General features: G+C 57.7%; 3 protein-coding genes across 3 annotated transcripts; 1 reads left to right on the forward strand and 2 right to left on the reverse strand.

The window, feature by feature from the left end:
- Positions 1 to 46: 46 nt before the first annotated feature.
- Positions 47 to 5661, reverse strand: BJ171DRAFT_224285 (armadillo-type protein). Its single transcript, XM_053106520.1, has 5 exons — positions 1413 to 5661; positions 1192 to 1320; positions 887 to 1071; positions 537 to 747; positions 47 to 340 (listed from the first exon to the last, which is right to left on the reverse strand). Exons 1-5 carry the CDS (start codon positions 5551 to 5553, stop codon positions 123 to 125), a joined length of 4884 nt encoding a protein of 1627 aa, XP_052962904.1. The 5' UTR covers positions 5554 to 5661; the 3' UTR covers positions 47 to 122.
- A 1107-nt stretch (positions 5662 to 6768) lies between these two features.
- On the reverse strand, positions 6769 to 12718 carry BJ171DRAFT_570819 (uncharacterized protein). The gene is made up of 11 exons (XM_053113661.1): positions 11678 to 12718; positions 11459 to 11512; positions 11241 to 11356; positions 10885 to 11023; positions 10712 to 10788; positions 10461 to 10628; positions 10168 to 10341; positions 9675 to 10061; positions 9348 to 9580; positions 8999 to 9143; positions 6769 to 8813 (listed from the first exon to the last, which is right to left on the reverse strand). Exons 1-11 carry the CDS (start codon positions 12486 to 12488, stop codon positions 7041 to 7043), a joined length of 4077 nt encoding a protein of 1358 aa, XP_052962905.1. The 5' UTR covers positions 12489 to 12718; the 3' UTR covers positions 6769 to 7040.
- Positions 12719 to 13062: 344 nt separating this feature from the next.
- Positions 13063 to 17222, forward strand: BJ171DRAFT_428213 (armadillo-type protein; the record flags this gene model as incomplete). Its single annotated transcript, XM_053107848.1, has 14 exons — positions 13063 to 13203; positions 13437 to 13574; positions 13677 to 13784; positions 13923 to 14014; positions 14119 to 14253; positions 14411 to 14522; positions 14667 to 14848; positions 15070 to 15364; positions 15529 to 15552; positions 15696 to 15746; positions 15833 to 15928; positions 16007 to 16054; positions 16254 to 16426; positions 16604 to 17222. The coding sequence occupies 14 exons, from the start codon at positions 13063 to 13065 to the stop codon at positions 17220 to 17222; spliced, it is 2214 nt and encodes a 737-aa protein (XP_052962906.1).
- Positions 17223 to 17290: the final 68 nt, after the last annotated feature.

Below are 17290 nucleotides of genomic sequence, written 5' to 3' on the forward strand. Positions count from 1 at the left end.
GAATCTTATTATACTGTACATTTCGGAGCAAGCTCCGACTAGTTTGTCAGATCATGACAGTACCTGATCCTGCAACATTTGAGCTCAATAGAACACTGTTCCTGACTGCTGCTGACCACAACTCATTCCAGTATCGCCATAATGCGAGTCTGTCCGTCAGGCCCAACGTTCTGTGTGTACTGAAAGAACTCGGGCCCGATCATCGAATATAGAGCCCGCACGAGCCTGGCGTTGGCACTCTTGATCTCGGAGCGGTTATCAGGGAGCAGTTTCAGCGAAACGGGCAGAACCACTTTGGTGACCAGCTGGGGCTTGGAAGAGTAGAGATTTTGGCATAGAACTGCATCGGGCACATGGTGAATAGCTTTCAGTCTCGATGCACCCAAGACCGCCGCATCGTCTCGAGACCATACGGATCATCTGCAACAGCCACAGAGCAGCGGCTCATGGCCGATCGATCACCCTCGATCCTGCCAAGATGCCACCGTCCGCTTGACCACATCAACTTAGCGGTGGCGGCGCCTATTTTGTCTCACCTATCATTTTTTCGACTACGGCGGCCTTGACCTTGGCGTTTGTTCCGTATTGGGCAATGCTCGTCAGGCTCTGCAGGAGCAACGCATTGTCGGTATGGTCAACCAGCCGGTCCAGCGTCTGGCCTGCCGCTGTTCGAAGTGGAAGATTTGACGACCCAACGAGATTGGTGACTGTTGGAACTATGTTGGCAACATATATATCCGCGCGATCCTGATTGGCAGCGTCCGAGTAAAATGGTCGCATCAGTGACGTCCATTGTGAACCAAACGACCCCCCCCTCAAGGAACATCGCATTCCGCTCTTGGTACCATTCGTGCAGTAACAATGGTGGGGATTTGTTCGACTATACCTTGAGCATCGGTAAGAGTGCATCGAAGCACTGGAGAGCACACAGAGCCACCTTGCTGTTGCCGTCCTTGATGCGCTCGTTGATGTGGTCCACCACTTTGACCATATGGGTCGATTCGATAATCTCGCCGCTGCTCTGAATCAGCTCCGCCGTTTTTACCAGTCCATCGTGGCGCTGTTTCCAATCTGAAGGACAAAATTTGATATGAGCGCTGGTTTCCTCTCCAGTCGCATCGGAGATGGGGCACAAGAATCGAGACGGTCATTGGCTGGGCAGACAGTGCTATCGACAACGCGCGGCCATACCGCTGGATGTCATCTCAGCGTATAGCCCTTGCAGCCTTTCCATCTCGTCGTCGGCGACCTCCTTGAGTTTGATTCTAGACTTTGTGCTCTTTTGGCGTGAGAGCGATCGTGAAGCCCGCCCTTGTTCAGCTGTGCAGATGCGATCCATTCGAATGTCAAAATCAGCACACAGCAACCCCTCATTGCGCTAATAATGATAAGCTGTGTGATTGCAAACCCACATGGTCCGATGTTTGAGTCTGACTTGACTAGCTGCTGCGTCGAGTCACGGGCGCTCTTGCTCGCTTGTCGCTGTGCATCCCGGATTTCACGGACGCTTGAAGGTGGAAGACTCTTCTCGACCGCTTTGTCAAATTCAGGGAGCTTGGACAACGACTGCACAATCTGGCGTGCTGCCTGTCGGGTTTCACTCGATCCATCCCGAAGAAACTGAACCAGCACCGTAAATAGCCTGTCGGCTTCCATAGGCTGCAGATACTTGACTGCCTGACCCTCGCCCATCCCGACAATCGCCCGAGAGAGCAGCGTGGCAACCTTGGTGCGAACGACTGTGTTTTTGTGGTCGGCATTGGGCAGAACGGCCGTGACGAGACGAGCCGGTCCAACGGCCCCGCTCATAAGGGAAAGCGCCTTGTCGGCCTCTTCAATGATGAACCCGCCCTCTCCGAGCTTCTTGAGTAGAGTGGCCGTGGTGATGTCCAAGTCTGCTTCCATGGCTTTGCCAAGCTTGACAAACATGTCTCCGAGCAATCCAATCGCCACTTTTGAGACCGACGATCGCAGATTCTGCACCTGGCCTACCACCGATAGCACTAGTTCATGGAGCTGTGTCTGGAACATGTCTGGACGATCGTCCAGGATTCCTCGCAGGCTCTCCAGCGCTCGCGATTTGACATCCCACTCTTGCTCCGATTTGAGAATCGCTAGGGCATCGCGGAACTGCTGGTCGGCTGGCATCGTGGCAGGCTTGGTGTGGTCGGGTTTCCGTCCGGGCTGAAGGCCAGACTTGGTCTTGGGCTTTTCTCGGGTGACACTTGGAGGGGACTCGAGGGCGGCGACATGCTTTTGCAGCGCATAATCGGCTGCTTTGTTGGATGGCTTGTTGTGGCTCTCGGTTGCTTCGTGTGATTCACCTCTTTCGTTCTGGCCGGGTTGCTGCGACTTTTGCGTTCGCATCGAGTTTGAAGCAGCGGCAGGCTGATGGCCTTGGATTTGATGGTCGACGTGGCTGCTTTTTTCCGGTTGATCGATCTTGGTCGTCGCAGCTCGCTTCACGGAACGCACCGGTTTGGCTGGGAGTTCTTGATCCCCAGGCTTGTCGGCATTGATTGCAGTGTTGGTCTCCTTTCTGAGGAATGCCGTTGGAATGTTTGCCGAGTCCTGGGCATCTCGTGCATGGGAGAAGGCTTGAGCCGAACGATCTGTATCTCTCTCCTGCATTGTGTATATCGCCGGTCTCTCAGCAGTGGCTTGCCTACTGCCAGGTACCATAACGGTCTCCGACGACGGCGCGAGATCGCTGCTCCTCTCATCTTGACTCAAGGCTAGCTGCCCTTCGCTCACCGTTGCCCGTCGCTCGTGCGATCGGCTTGGGTCCCTGGTCTTGGTGGTTGGCAATGCTTTTCTTGACGCCAGTGTCGGTACATACCCTTCCCCGGCATTGTCAAGAATGTGCTGCCTTCCAGACGGAGCGTTTCGTTCGCGCTTCGAATCATCAAGGGACTCCAGGACCCCACTTAGTTTATGCGATCCATAGGTTGGAAGATCGTCATCGTTGTGAGTCAAGACACTCCGTGATAGAGTCGACGGCTCTGCCGCAACCGATATCGAGCAGCTTTCATGGGTATCAGTCAGTGTATGATATGCGATGGAATGCGTAGCATCGGTAGTGATGAGATGAGTTGCTTTGTCAACATTTCTGCGAGTACTCGGCAGAGGAGATTTGCTTTCTTTCGATGGTGCACAGGAAGCTGCTGCCCTTGGCTTTGGGCTGCTTCGCACGAACGGCATATATGCGGGATCTCTGTGACTTGCTGATGGATCTGTCTCGTCGGAAGGGCTCCGCCAATGCGGCTCTGAGGATTTGGAATGTGGGTGGTCCTTTTGGCTTCCCAGGCGTGGCATCGCAGGAGTTTGTCCATGCAGCAAGTTCGCGCTGTCAGATGAGGCTTCGCGCCGGTGTGGGGCAGCACGGTGTGTCTGTGGACCCTGATTTTTCCAAGGACGGTCGATTTCGATGATGGTACTCGAAGGAGCCACCAAAATCGGCTCGGACATGGATGATGTTGAGCGTGCTGCATCCAGCTGCATATGGTCGTGACTGTTCTCTGCAATGGGGTCAAGTTCATCCGAGACAGCAGCACTCACGCTGCGGATACGCGGGAGCTTGGGACGCTCAAAGCCCGCACGCGCCGTTGCCGTAACTACCCTGCTGCCCATCGCGGGGTCAAATCCAGGGCGAGGTGCTGGATTCGATTCGGAAAAGCGTCTGGATCCTGCTCCCGGCGCCAGTACACAGCCGGGACTCAGCGTCTGGCGGCGATCGGACCCTTGGGCTGAGCTGGGCAAACTCGAGTCGCTCTTGAGCTCAATATAGTCCGAGGACCCGGTCGAAGTAGTCTGTGAGTAGCCAGAGCCATAGCTGACCGTGGTAGTCGTCCTTGCCGACGGACTGGCATCGCTGACCTCGTCAGAGTGACCGGGGGGTGTAGAAGACATGCTCGAGTACCGTCGGGGCGGAGACGGCTTGTCATCGTCACCGATCTCTGAGGCGATTGCGGTTGAGGCGTCAGGCGAAAACAGAGCTTGGCGACTGAGACCACGGCCAGCGCGGCTGGGGGTTTCCCGCGGCGGCTTTGCGAAGACTGCTGGTGGTGCGACCCGGCGCATATCAGCAGCTGTTGACGATGAACGACTTGGGTGGTATGCGGTGCTGGCGTCGTCCCTCTCGGTGGGAACACTAGAGCGCCGAGACGAAATCGAGCATTGGGTCGTGGGCGAAGTCAGGACGATTTGCTGTCGTACATCAGTCGAAGGCTTGGCTGGTGAGCGCTGAATTGTAGGGAAGGGAGCGGCGTCGTTGGCCAGTGAGAGTTGAGACAGCGGCCGAGGCGTCGTTGTGTTGGAACGGGAGATGATGTGCTCGACCAGCCCGTCGGCGTTTAGCTGTGGGATTGTCGGATCAGAGAATCGGAGGAGCAGTAGCTGCAGCGTTTCGTCGTCGACGCCATACTCCCTCAGCATTCGAAGCAGGCGCTCTGGGGTGATGAAGGACGAGATGACCGAGTATGCTTCGACGGTGACGTACTTGACCTTGGCCTTTGGGTCGCGCAGAGCTGTCAGCAAATCGACGACCAGCGACGGCACATCAAAGTTGCGAACCTCAAAGTTCAGAAGCGCCGTGGTGATGCAATTGACAATTTCTTCTCGTACTCTTGGATGAGGGTGGCCGAGACTCCGCAGGAGACATGCCAGGACGCTCTTGGGAGAGTGGATGGTCATCAGCAGCGTAGTGATCTTCATGGCTGTCTGGCGCATGACCATTTTGTTGTCTGCAAACTTTTCGATGAGCGATGCAATCACGGCGCTGAGGTGCGGCCGCATGTCCTCGCCCATGTCCTTGGCCATCCTCCCGAGGATATGCAGAGCCGTTAGAGAGATCTTGAAATTGTGGTCACCCATGAGTACGCTCAAAAAGCTGAGAAACGACCTGAGGTGGGGCCGGAGCGTGGTTTGGTTGTCGTCGCGGAAGCACAGGTCCTGCAGCTCTTCGATGGCGGCCGCCCGAGTCTTCCAGTCCCCGTCGACTTGTAGCCGGGCGATAATCGAGAGCGGCACGAAGCCAAACTCCAGGTTCAGGGCCCCACCCGAGCCGCCGTGCTGGCCCTTGCCCAGGATCTTGATGCTCTGGTCTGCTTGCGCGCGATATCCAGATGCCTCGTCGAGGGCATGGGCTTCCAAGGAGACTCCAACTCTCCGGGGCAACGCCGGCTGCTTTGTTCTCCCAGAGGGCTCTGCCGCCGAGTGAGGGCTTGCAGAGGCCACGAGCTTGCCACCCATGCCTTGCGGATTGGAGCGGAACACTTTGTAGAGCTGTTTTTGAGTTGGCCCAAGCATCTGGACAGACTCCTGAATGGAGGCGTCGCCAAAGAGCTCCACGAGATGAGCGAGGGCCTTGCCGGCGCTGTTGACGACAGCATCCGACACATCCCGAAGGCGACCGACCAAGCCGCCGACAAGCTGGTCAAAGTCCCAGCTGCCGCTATCCTGATCCATCACCACAAGGGCAGCGTCGATGGCTTCCTTACGGACCCGCCAATCCTCGTTCTCGATTCCGTATTTTACGAGGCAGGAAACGGCCATTTCGGCGCTGCTGGCGTGCCGCAGGTACGCCTGGAAAGTCTCGAAGGCGGCCTTGCGCACCAAGAACTTTGGGTGGCCAAGCGAGACCACGATCGTTGGAAGCAGGATTGCAAATGCGGCTTCAGCGGGAGAGATGGTATAGCTATCGGCTTCGTCGTTGCTGTCGCCGCTCCCATCAGTACGGTCGTCACTGACGCTGCTGCTACGGCTGTGGGTCTTGCTGCCGTTTCTCGATCGACCAACCAGGAGAGGGATCAGCTCGATCAAAAAGTTGAGGGTCTCGATCGATACTTTTGGATTTGAGTCCGAGATGCGGGACTTGAGGCGCGAGAACAACGTGGACAGATCCGTAAAGTTGCTTGTCGACACGATCGGGAGGTGGTTTTGCTTCAGCTCAGCCCGGAGTGCTTCGACGGAATTAAGGCGCACGCTTGGATTCTCGCTCTCGAGGCCGCTGAAGATACTGCTATCTAAACGAGGAATTGTTCCGTATTCCAGACTCATGGTGGGGCTGCGCTGAACGTGGGAATGACGGGGGGGGGTGAAAGCAAGCGCGGCAGCCATCAAGCACCGCGATGGCCAGAGGTCGAGAGAGCATGCAAGGGATGGGGTGAGCAGATCGGCATGCGGGCTCGCATGTAATGCAGAGCGAATGCAATCCAAAGCCCGTGCAATCAAACGGCAACCAGTAATCGCATCTGGAGGCCATCGCTGAACCGAGCATTCACCCGCACCGGACTTCCACTCGCGGTCTTACTCAGGAGCAAAGGCCGCGCGGAGGGATCAGAAGGGCTGGTCAGTTTTTCGGTTTGAGATGGGGAGAGTCGCAGATGGGTTGTTTGGAGAAGGCCGAGGTAGGGCGAGGGCAAGGGTCGGCTGCAAAGGTCGCATCGGCAGGCAGGCAGGACAATGTCGCCGACGCAACCACACCCCCTGAATCAGGGGCTACCACGTGAGCGGGGCTCCCACATACCGAAACGGAACTTTTCAACATGTGGATGGCTTGTGGGGATGGAGCGCTGTCGATCGGGGCTCGCACTGTTTTGATGGACTCGACCGAGGGAGGGGAGATATACCGCAGAGATATGGAGCCCTGGACGGACTCTACGGGATGGGCATCCAGGAGACGATTTGTGGACTCGTAACATCACCACGACCATGTACCACACACTTGACTTTCACACCGCCGCTCGATCGAAGAGGAGGGGTGCGGTGCTCGATTTTTCTGAATATATATCGGCCGTCATGCCAGTAACGGCGTTGGACAAAGCCAGGCCAGTGCGCCGAGATACTCTTGGCTGCATTTCGTTCAGGCCGAAGCCACTCACCGCGCCGCCATTTGCTGTTTGGCTTGCGAAAGCCTTGGGTCGCATCGACAGCGACCGCATGCGATCGCCGTCTGAGCTCTTGCCGAAAGGACCTCAAGTTGTGCTCCCATCCCCGCTCTCGGCCTGCACAGGATGAATCATACTGCGTGCTGTATTCTGTTATGGTGACGATGCACGGGAGGATCCTGTGCTGTCCGATCCTTCAGGCAGATCCTCTGGCTCCAGCGACATTGGTCGTGTTTTGCGGATGACATCGAGGATCTCGGTCGAGTCATCCAGATTGGCTCTGGGGATGCGCGGCAGTGGTCCCTCCGCAAAGCGCAGGTGGTGTGCGCCGGATCCTTTGCGCAGAGTCCTCCTCGGGTGCACCTCATCGGGCATCAAGACGGTCTGAGACTGCGGCAGTGCAAGCAATAGCGATGCCATCTCGTTGGTTTCCGGTGAAACGGCCCTCGAGGCTGGCTTGGAAGCCGATGGCGCTGATAGAGTCGACTCGGGCTCGGTGGAAAGTTGCAATGTCTGAGACGAAGCTTGCTTGGAGGGCGACGTCGAGGGCCTCCTGGATCGGGTTCGGGGTCGTGTTGCGGCCGTTGACCGAGGGGCCGGATCCTCGCTTGGAGCAGATGCCGGTGTTGTGCCTGCTGCGCCGTCGGCAGGAGCAGCGGGCACCAATACTTCTGTCGCATCAGTAGAGCCGCTCTCCGCGGCGTCATTGGAAGGGGGCTCGGTTGCTCGGCCAGAGTCGGACTCGGTAGTTTCGTCGGCCAGTGCTTTTGCTTCTGCAAGGACACTTGCTGAAGGCCGGCCTGATTCACGGAGCGACGACGAGCCTCTGGTGCGTCCTTTGCTTGGTTCCGGAGTCTCTACGGTCTGTGCCGTACTGGATGTCGATGGTCGATCTCTCTTTCGCCTCGAGGATGGTGTTGGTGTCGCTAGGGGCAGCCTTTGGTCTGTCGACAATCCATCCGCGGGCATCGGAGTTGCAGGTTCGTCGATGCGTCGTTTTGACCGCGAGGGGGGCGTGGCTCCCTCTGTCTCTGCGGGCGAAGAGCCTGACTTCTCTGTGCTGTTGTTGGGCGCCCGCGACCTGCCTTCGCTGACGGGAGCCGCGGTAGGAGTAACGAGAGCAGGCTCTGACTCTCGTGATCTCGCCGATTCTCCTGCTCGGTCCTGAATCCGCTGCGAGCGCTTCCGTGGCGTGGCGAGTCGGCCAGACAGCATATCTGGAGCTTTCGGAGCCTCTACTGTCTCTGGCAACGCATCGATATCCATTTGGTGCTCGCCATCGTGGGAATGGACCGCCACCGGAGATGAGTCTGCTACAAGCGTCGTCTGTCTGTGGCCACCCGGAGTGGCTGATCGCAGTTCCAGCAATCTCTTGCTGCTTCGCGGGGTAGCTTGGGGAACGTCAGTGGTCTTTGGTCGCTTGACTCGCCGGTTCTTGTCCGCTGTGGCTTCGCTGCCATCTGGCAGAGTCTGATCGGGCAGTTGTCCATCCCTCGTCTCTTCCGGACCAGCATCGCTCGCGACAAAGTCCTCAAAGAGGACTTTACCACCGCTGTATTCCTGCGGCGCTGCTCGTCTTCGAGTAGAGGATACCGAGCCTCCGTGGGTTGCCTTATGACGGCGAGGCGACTTTCGCGGCGACGTTGAAGTTGCGGCAACCAGAGCCTGGTTGTCTGTGTGCTGCTCAGCAAGAGCCTCCTTTGCAAGCCGGTCGCCGGTTGGGTCTCCGTACCCAAACAGCTCCAGCAGTGGCCGGTAGCTCATGAGCCGCCGAGCGGCATCGTGTTGCGCGAGCACCTCACACCGAAACTTGTACTCGGGATACAGGACTTTCGCTGCCTTCCTTAGTCGGTCAGCAGCCTTCCAGTACAGGGTATCGGACCTATTATAGAGCATGGCGTTCTCCCAGATCAAAGTCAGGTCGGTCTGGAGCCGGAGATGGGAGGGAGGAACGGAAACAGTCGTCTGAGTATGCATGTGACGAGATCTGTGGCCGAACATTGGCCGCGATGCCGTGCATTGGGGGCGTCCTTGAGCTCAGGTGAGACCACAATACCCCACTTGTCGGCGCGACAACAGCCAACATTGCCGCGCGGCAGACACTGACGTACCCAGAGTTGATTCAGGTCTTCGTACTCGTACTTTTCGATGCGCTTGGATATCAGGGACATGTCCATCGGCGACTTTACAACATCCAGATAATCTGGAACATCAAACAGCGATACTGGGTGGAGGAAGAACTTGCGACTGTCCAGCCTGACGGATAATCCGGGCGACATGCCAAGGGAGTCAGTGGCATGCGTTCCTGTGACTCACTCAGCAGACCATGAGCAGTCGGTGCAGAACAGCATGGCTAGCAGCATGGCGGATCAACAGCCCCTTCCGGCACATCGCAGCACGACTGTCAAGTTTTGTTGACACAGCGGCAAGATGCCTCCAGCGGCACCGCGTGAAACATACTTTTTGAACTCTTCAAGCACAGCCCGGAAGATTCGGGTCTGGGGCAGCAGAACCTGCTCAATGTACTCCTTGTACACACCGTACAGCTTGAGCTTTTCGCGTTCACGCTTTCGGACGAGCTCACACAGTGTCCGCACTTTTTCGAGGTCGGTTCGGAAGCGCACGAGGAACTCGTAGCGCTTGGCACTGATCATCTCGTCCTCCTGGTTTGCCGATGTCGTTGCTGTCCATGGCTGAGGGCAATAGATGCCACACGAAATGCCAGAGTGCGAATGCGTCAGACATCGCGTTCGGGACAGTAATGCATCGGTACCATCCTCGACTTACTTCCAGATGCAGTCGCTTGAGCAGCGGTGCCCCCCGCCGAGACTCCCGCTTCAGTGCCCAGTACTTGGCAAGGACCTCGAGGAAGTTGGATTTCTTGATCGAGGCGAAGCGCTTGCCGCTGTGTTCGCGGATTTTGTTCAGGATGTAGATCGGAATCCGCGGCGCATCGAAAAAGCTCCTGTTTCCCTTGATCGGGGCTGCTCCGGGAGTGGAGCTTGCAGAAGGTCCCATGACGGACTGGTGGGCACCGGATGTAGAAGCGGTGCTGCCTGATATGTCGGCGAACTCATCGTCGGTATGGCCGTTGCTCTTGGCCGAGCCATCCCTGCCTGCGCCAACAGAGTGCCGGCCAGACAGATCGTGGTGAGTCTTTTCGCGGTGCTCCTTCTAAACATATAGCGAAAGCAGGACCAGTGAGTGTGCTGTCAATGATGGAGCGCCATCGGCGATCTGTCGTACAGCACCAATTGAATTGGTAGCCCATGCAGCTTACCGGCGCATGGCGATCACACAAAACACGGAGGCCGTTGCTGTCCTGTGGCGAACCGGCCTTCATCTTCATGTATAGTCCCGCCTCGCGAGCACACATGACGTGGAAAGCAAGAAAGCAACTCTTATTGCTGCACTGGATGCACGCACCCATCTTCTTCTTGCAAATGCAGCACACCTGGGTGTCGTCAGCGAAAAAGTTGGGCACAGCGTTAGAGTCGCGGGCCGCGCATTGCGACTGTTCGCCGAGAGACCGATATAGCAACGGGGCAGGCTGCCTCCGGTTAGCGTACGCACCAGCTTCCAGCGATCGCGCGGCACTTTATCAATGTTGTCGATGGGCTCCATATATATGGTGTTCGATATGATGACTTCGGGTATAAACAGTGCACACAAAAGATGTGCCCACTGGTTGGTCGTCGTCTGCTTGAAGGCCCCGCCCTCCACTGGGCAGAAGATACACGCCTGGGAGCCATCGGTTGGTTGCGGGTTGTCAGCGATGCATCCAGCGTGCGTTTCAAGAAATCGAGTATGCTTCAGACGCCTACCACTTTGGCTTCAGGATTGATCATGCATTTGCGACAGAGCCACTGGCCTTCGGGGATATATGGGATGCCATAGCAGTCTTTGGCGACGGGTGGGAATCTTGACGTTAGTTCATGATTTGCAGCAGCCGGGATGGTGCCTAAGCACCAACTGTGCAGCGGGGTGATGGGCGTACCCTGATGAACTGCGAGATTGCAGCCATCGCAGAACACAATGGCGTTGCTGTTTTCGCACTCAGCGTCGTCGCAAATCGCACAGGGACAGTCCTCGGGCACGGGGACCTGCCCCTTGCTTCCTTTCGGAAGATCCTTGGTCTGCGATGATTGCGAGGCCGTGATCCGAAGCAAAGCCGCAAATGAGGCGAGACGTGAGATAAAGAGCTGTCGTGAAACGAAGCAGGCGGGCAGTCGGTTGCCCACACAGCTGCATGCATAGTGCGGCATTCGCACAGCGCAATCTATCCACACTCTCCTTGAGTCAAGAGCATTGTGCAGTACCATGCCAGGCAACGCGACTTGTCATTCAACATACCAACTCGAACCATTCCTTTTCGAGCAGATCCATGATGAGTTCGAAATTCTCTTCGGTCAGGAGCGGAAGGCTGTGCATCTTGCGCTCCTCGTTGAGCGAGGCAAGCCACACTTGATCTGCAAAAGCGCACCGACAGATCAGCTGCGCTGTCTCTGGCTCCAGCCATTCCAGGTGCATCACATGGGGGCAAGACGACTGTCGATTCAAACACAACATACCTTGCTCGTCCATATCGTATTCGATGCGGCTTGCCAGTTCATCCTCGGAGGGATCTGCATTCAGAACAGACAGAGTGAGGCGAGGCGAAATGCCTCGACGCGGACAACTTTGGTCTGCATGGCAGATCCGCAGCTGCTATGAGAGCAGCAGGCACATCTCTATGGGCAAGTTTGAGGATTCTGCGCGTCATGGACAATCTGCGCAAGACGGCAGCCTACCCAGATATCGAATAAAGGGCCGATCGGCGATTTTGAGCACATTACTGGGCGTCTGCGGCTCTGACTCAGGCTCCGGTATGGCATGGACGCAGTCGATTCGGCGGAAACTCGGCTCGGGAGGACGGACGTTTGGCATCAGCTCGCGCAGCGAGGGAATGATGGTGGGCAGGTGTGATCCGTCTTCATCGCCAGATAGCGGCGAAGACGGTGGCTGCCAGAATCGGTGCTGGCGGTTTTCGTCGTTCAATCGGGCCCACGGACCAGCGGTTGCGCCGACATCTTTCTCGCCCTGGCCGTTCTCCAAGGGTGGGCCGTCGACATCTTCCATGGGCTCGCCTTTGATTTCGGCGGATAGCACCGGCTGCGGCTCGTCGATGGCCGGATCCACGGCCGGATCGACGGCCGGATCGACGGGTACCGAGCGATCGTCTGACTCTCCTAAATGAGGTTGGTTCTTTGCGACATACCTGCGCACACGAATCGGCAGCTGGATGTCGAGATCCGGATAGAGCTCCTCGAGGGCGATCTCTTCCCGAGGTTTGTCGTCCTGGGCGGCGCGAGCCGATCGCCCGGAGCCATGATCGAGAGGCGATTCATGCGAGGAGCGCCGGCCATGGCCGCAGCTATGCTGTATGAGGTCGTCTTGCTGGCCCCGCAGGGGTTCCGACGACTGTCTGAGCTTGATTGGAGATGGCGGCTCGGCCGAGAGCGAGGGCTCCTTCAGGGGTCTGATTCGCCTCTTCCGGGAAACAGCCCCGTCCGAGGGGGTGTCCGAGACAACCGAATGTCGGCGGTGTGGGGAAGCTTCCATGGCGGTTGGGATGCAGCTTTGCGGATTGGATCTGCAACGGAGCAGTGTTGGGCGATGACGCTGGATCAGGCCGATCCGGACGAATGCAGGGCTATGTGCCGGGGGGACGCTGATGCAAGTGTGTCGATGCCGATGTGGGATGATCCTATGTCGATGCCAATGCCGGTATCGATGGCGATGTTGATGGCGATGTCGATGCCGATGTCGATGCCGCTCGATGCCGCTCGATGCGATGGTTGCTCGAGCCGGTTGTGCCGATTCGCAGCCGGGCTGACGAGCGAGGGCCGCCGAGAAGCCGGTGGGGGCGAGAGCGCGGCGAGAGCGTCCTCGGCCCTCGGTCGCGTCTCAAAACGTTCGTCGTCGCACGTCGATGTTCGACCTCATCGCTCAACCCCATCGGCATCCGCATCAGCATCGGCATCGGCAGCCGTCTCCAGTCCCCGGACAGCAGCCCCGCGCACGCCCTGCATCTCACCGTCCCAACTGCTTCGTGTCCACGCATCTCTGCCGCCCTGGCCCTGCCGTTCCAGCCTTGCCGCCTGATCGTCTTGGAGATTCCCCTGCCGACCTTCCCATGAGCGTCTTCGAGTTTGCCAAATCCACCATATCCAGAGCCATCGGCTCTGCCGCCGGCCCCGCCCTGCCCTTTTCCATCGGAGAGCCGATCTCGTCGAGCCCCTCGAGTCTCTGGGCCATCCACCGTGGCACGAAAAAGGTTGGCTGCTCATGTTGCTGCCTGCATCGCTGGCGACCCGCCGGCGACTCGCTGGGAGGAGCGCCGGCCCCTTCAGCAGCGTCGTTCGCTGCGATCCGGCTCCCTTGACCGGTCGCGTTCTTATCAGTCCGCCTGATCACTCGAGAGGCACTCCGCGCCACATCATCATGCCACGACACGGCATTTCACTCGGAATTAATAGCACTTTGCACGGCATGCAATCGCCTGGGCAGGACGACAATACCCCCGTATCTGTCTTTGTCTTTGACTGTGCGCGATTCAAAGACAAGGTTGCCATCGCCCGCAACTGTCTCAAGCGATTCAAGACCATTCGCCATCCCGACATTCTCAAGTTTATCGATGGCGTTGAAGTAAGGGGATTGAGCTGCCTGGCAAGCCTCCTCAAAGTGCTCGATGTTCACTCGCCCCACATTGACACTGACTGACTCGAATGTGTCTGTTCATATCTGCAGACCGACAGCCAGATTATAATCGGCACCGAAGCCGTCGAGCCTCTGAGCTCGCAGCTTGCCGAATCCTCCAACGAGAACATGACCGCGTGGGGACTGTTCAAGATTGGAGTAAGTGGTCCGACCCAAGGCGGCGCTATCAAGAGCACAGGGAGTCATCCGGCTGTGCATTTCCTTCAACGGCAGCCTTCTCGTGGCCATTTGCGTGTGGATGCTGATGCGCCATGATCAACGACCTTGTCAACGCAGCGCGCCATCAAGTTCCTGAACACCGATTGCTCAATAATCCATGCCAATGTCCGTATCGATTCGATCTTTGTGACCAAGGCCGGCGAATGGAAGTAGGTTCAGCACCGACCCCAGCATATGGACCAGCTCCGATGACTGGTGTGCGTTCGTCTCACACTTCGTGTTGCGCCGCGAATCAAACCGGATGATTCAACAGACTCGGTGGGCTGGAGTTACTGTGCTCGTTGAAAGAAGAGCGGCCATTTGTGGTAGACTATGGCAACAGCCTGCCGGACTCTTCAAAGTACATTCCCCCCGAGTTCCGCAACGGAAGTTGGTCGATGGTCAAGAGGTGAGTCTGTCCATCGGTGCGTCCCAAAGGATGCAACTACATGATGCAGAGTCCAGCGCACTGCTGGTGGGCCCGAGAATACCATGCCAACGTCAAGGACCAGCCAAATCGCCTGTCAAAGCAAAGGCCTCTCAGACTGACTTGGTTCGGTGGGCAGCATTCCTGTGTGGGCGATTGATTCCTGGCAGTACGGCTGTTTGCTCTACGAAATCTTCAACCAGCCGTTCTCGCGCCCAGAGGAGCTCGCAAAGAAGGGCGCGATTCCCCAGGTTGGTCCGAGCATCCGTAATGGTCGTCGGCCGGACATTGTGCATGCATGCGTATCGCTCTCGTCCACTCTGCCTCGCATCCCCCATGTGTATGGGGGGGGGCAGTTCTGATTCGTGCATCTAATGCTGATCCAATGAACGCAGTCGCTTGCCTTGGCATACAAAGGACTGCTCAACAGCGACCCCAGATCGCGCATGGATATCGAAACTGTGCTGGAGCGTGGCGACCGCCAGGGTGGATACTTTGACAATGACTTTGTCAAAGTCAGTATCTTCCTCGAGCAAATCGCCATGAAGGACGCTCATGAAAAGGATCAGTTTCTGAGGTGGGGTCGAAATTGCATTTGATGCGCTTCAACTGCGGCCTTCGTCGACCTGGCTGATAGGCACACACCTTGCGCCCTCGACATGCAAGCAGCGAGGCGGAACGAAGAATGGCACGAACTTGGCGGCTTTAGAGCGGCCACACTCTCTCGCTGCTGACTCGTAACACATCTGCTCATCCTCGTCGTTTCCTTTGGATCGCTCACACTCTTGCTCCGCCCAGGAAAATCGACGCCTCCATCGACACTTTCCCCACAGACTTTTGCAAGTACAAGATACTGCCAGAGTTGATCAATGCCCTGGAATTCGGCGGGGCAGGTGCCAAGGCCCTGACGCCCATCCTGAAGATTGGGTCTAAGATGACGCACGAAGAGTTCGACTCGCTGATCACGCCGATTATCGTGCGGCTCTTTTCCTCCAACGACCGGTCGATCCGCTCGAGCCTGTGCGAGAACCTCGGCCACTTTGTCGAGCACCTGAGCACTAAAGTTGTCAACGACAAGATTTTTCCAAACCTGGTGCGCACTTGCATGCTGTCTTGATCTGCCGCTTTCTACATGATACCTCGCGCGTCCTGTTGCTGTCGGCATCTTGTGTACGTCGTCCTCTGCGTGACGTCGGCGGACCAGCGGCTGACTGTTTACCGTTTCCATGCCGACATCTCCTTCGCTTGCACCACCAGGCGACTGGATTTGGCGACACTAGCGTAAGTACCGGCACGAAGATAGTCCACCGGCCACAAGGCAGCCACCGGAGCAACGACCGTTGCTGCGATCATGCGGGAGATCGATAATGACATTGCTCGCAGCGACGTGGCGGATCTGACCGTCTTATCCGCCTCTGACCCAGGCGCTTATACGAGAGCTGACACTCAAGTCCATTCTGCTGATCATTGGCAAAGTAAGTTGCTTGCCTATGAGGCCGATTCAGTTCCCAGGTGTGTCCATGCTGCCAATCTAACGCTCGTCACTGGCGTCTCCGTTTAGCTGAGCGAACGTGTCATCAACAACGACCTCCTACGCTATCTGGCCAAACTCCAGACGGACGAAGAACCCGGCATTCGAACGGTAGGCCTGTGCACGGTGTCTTGCAGCCGCCCGTACGCCTTCGCACTGATACAGCCAGGTTCTAACGCAGCTTGATGCCACCTGAATCGACAGAACACCACCATTTGTCTTGGCAAGATCAGCAAGCATCTGAGCGACTCTGTAAGCAGCCGCCAGAGACCCTGGCCGTTGGAGGGTCGGGAATGGCTTTGTCGCCTGCGGGCTGCAGAGCGTTGCGGAGCGCTGCTGTCGATACGTCGATCCTGGCTGCAATACTGCAGCTCTGCGGTGCTGTGATATCGCTCGTCCAGGGCGCCGACCTGCTGACGCCGATCTGGGCCCGCTCTCTTCTACCCTGCAGACTCGCAAGAAAATTCTGATTCCGGCATTCACACGATCGCTGCACGATCCCTTCCCGCCATCCCGAAACGCGGGCCTCCTTGCCCTGGCCGCCACCCAAGACTATTACGACGCCACCGATATTGCACTGAAGGTCTTGCCTCATATGTCCCCGCTGCTTGTCGACAATGAACGGTGAGGATCCAACAGGCACTTTTGCCAACCTCCGACTGGGGTGGGCTGTTGCTGCTGCTGCTGCTGCTTCTTTGTTGGCCCTTGGTGTGGCTGTCCGGCCTTCCTCCCATCCCTCTCCGTATTGGTGTCGACATAACTGAACCCGCATCCGGTTTGAATTACCCATCCATCCCACAGAAATATCCGCGAGCAGGCATTCAAGGCCTTTGACGTCTTCATCAAGAAACTAGAGGCCCACTCCAAGTCCATGCCAGAGCCACAGGCCCCCGCGGTCTCCCCTGCTGCCCAAGTCCCTTCTGCCACAGCCCCTGCCGCCACAAGCAACCCAGCCCAAGCTGGCCCTGCATCGAGCCCCGCAGACTCGTGGTCGTCGTGGTCGGCAGTGTCAGTCCTATCGAGCAAGCTCACCAACACCATCATCGGCTCTGCTGGCGCCCCAGCGACACCCACACCGGGATCAGGCATCGGCGCTCCTCCAAGCGCTGGACCAGCAGGCCAGGCTCGCCCCGTCGCTCTCGATCGAGCTGCCAGTGCCTCGCCGCAGATCCGCACAAACCCCCCGACCCAGTACGGCGCAAATAACGCCTCGGCCAGCAGGCCCGCTGCAAGCAACGGTCAAAGCTCCAGCAGCAAACCGACGGCCGGCGATGGCTGGAACGACGACGACACCGGTGGATGGGATGTCGATGAGGAAGCGGACTATGACGATGGATGGGGTGGGTGCCAATCGTCTTGCGAGTGGACTCGTTGGTATCTGATGGTGCTTTCGACGTCGGTGGCGGCTGGGGCCGCCTGATGACGCCAGTGCGCTGACCTGTGTGCCAACTTCAACCCTGACAGAGAAAGCCTCTGGCTGGAGCACCG

The sequence above is a fragment of the Polychytrium aggregatum genome, assembly GCF_025602895.1.
Source record: "Polychytrium aggregatum strain JEL109 chromosome Unknown BJ171scaffold_45, whole genome shotgun sequence".
NCBI lineage: Eukaryota > Fungi > Chytridiomycota > Chytridiomycetes > Polychytriales > Polychytrium > Polychytrium aggregatum.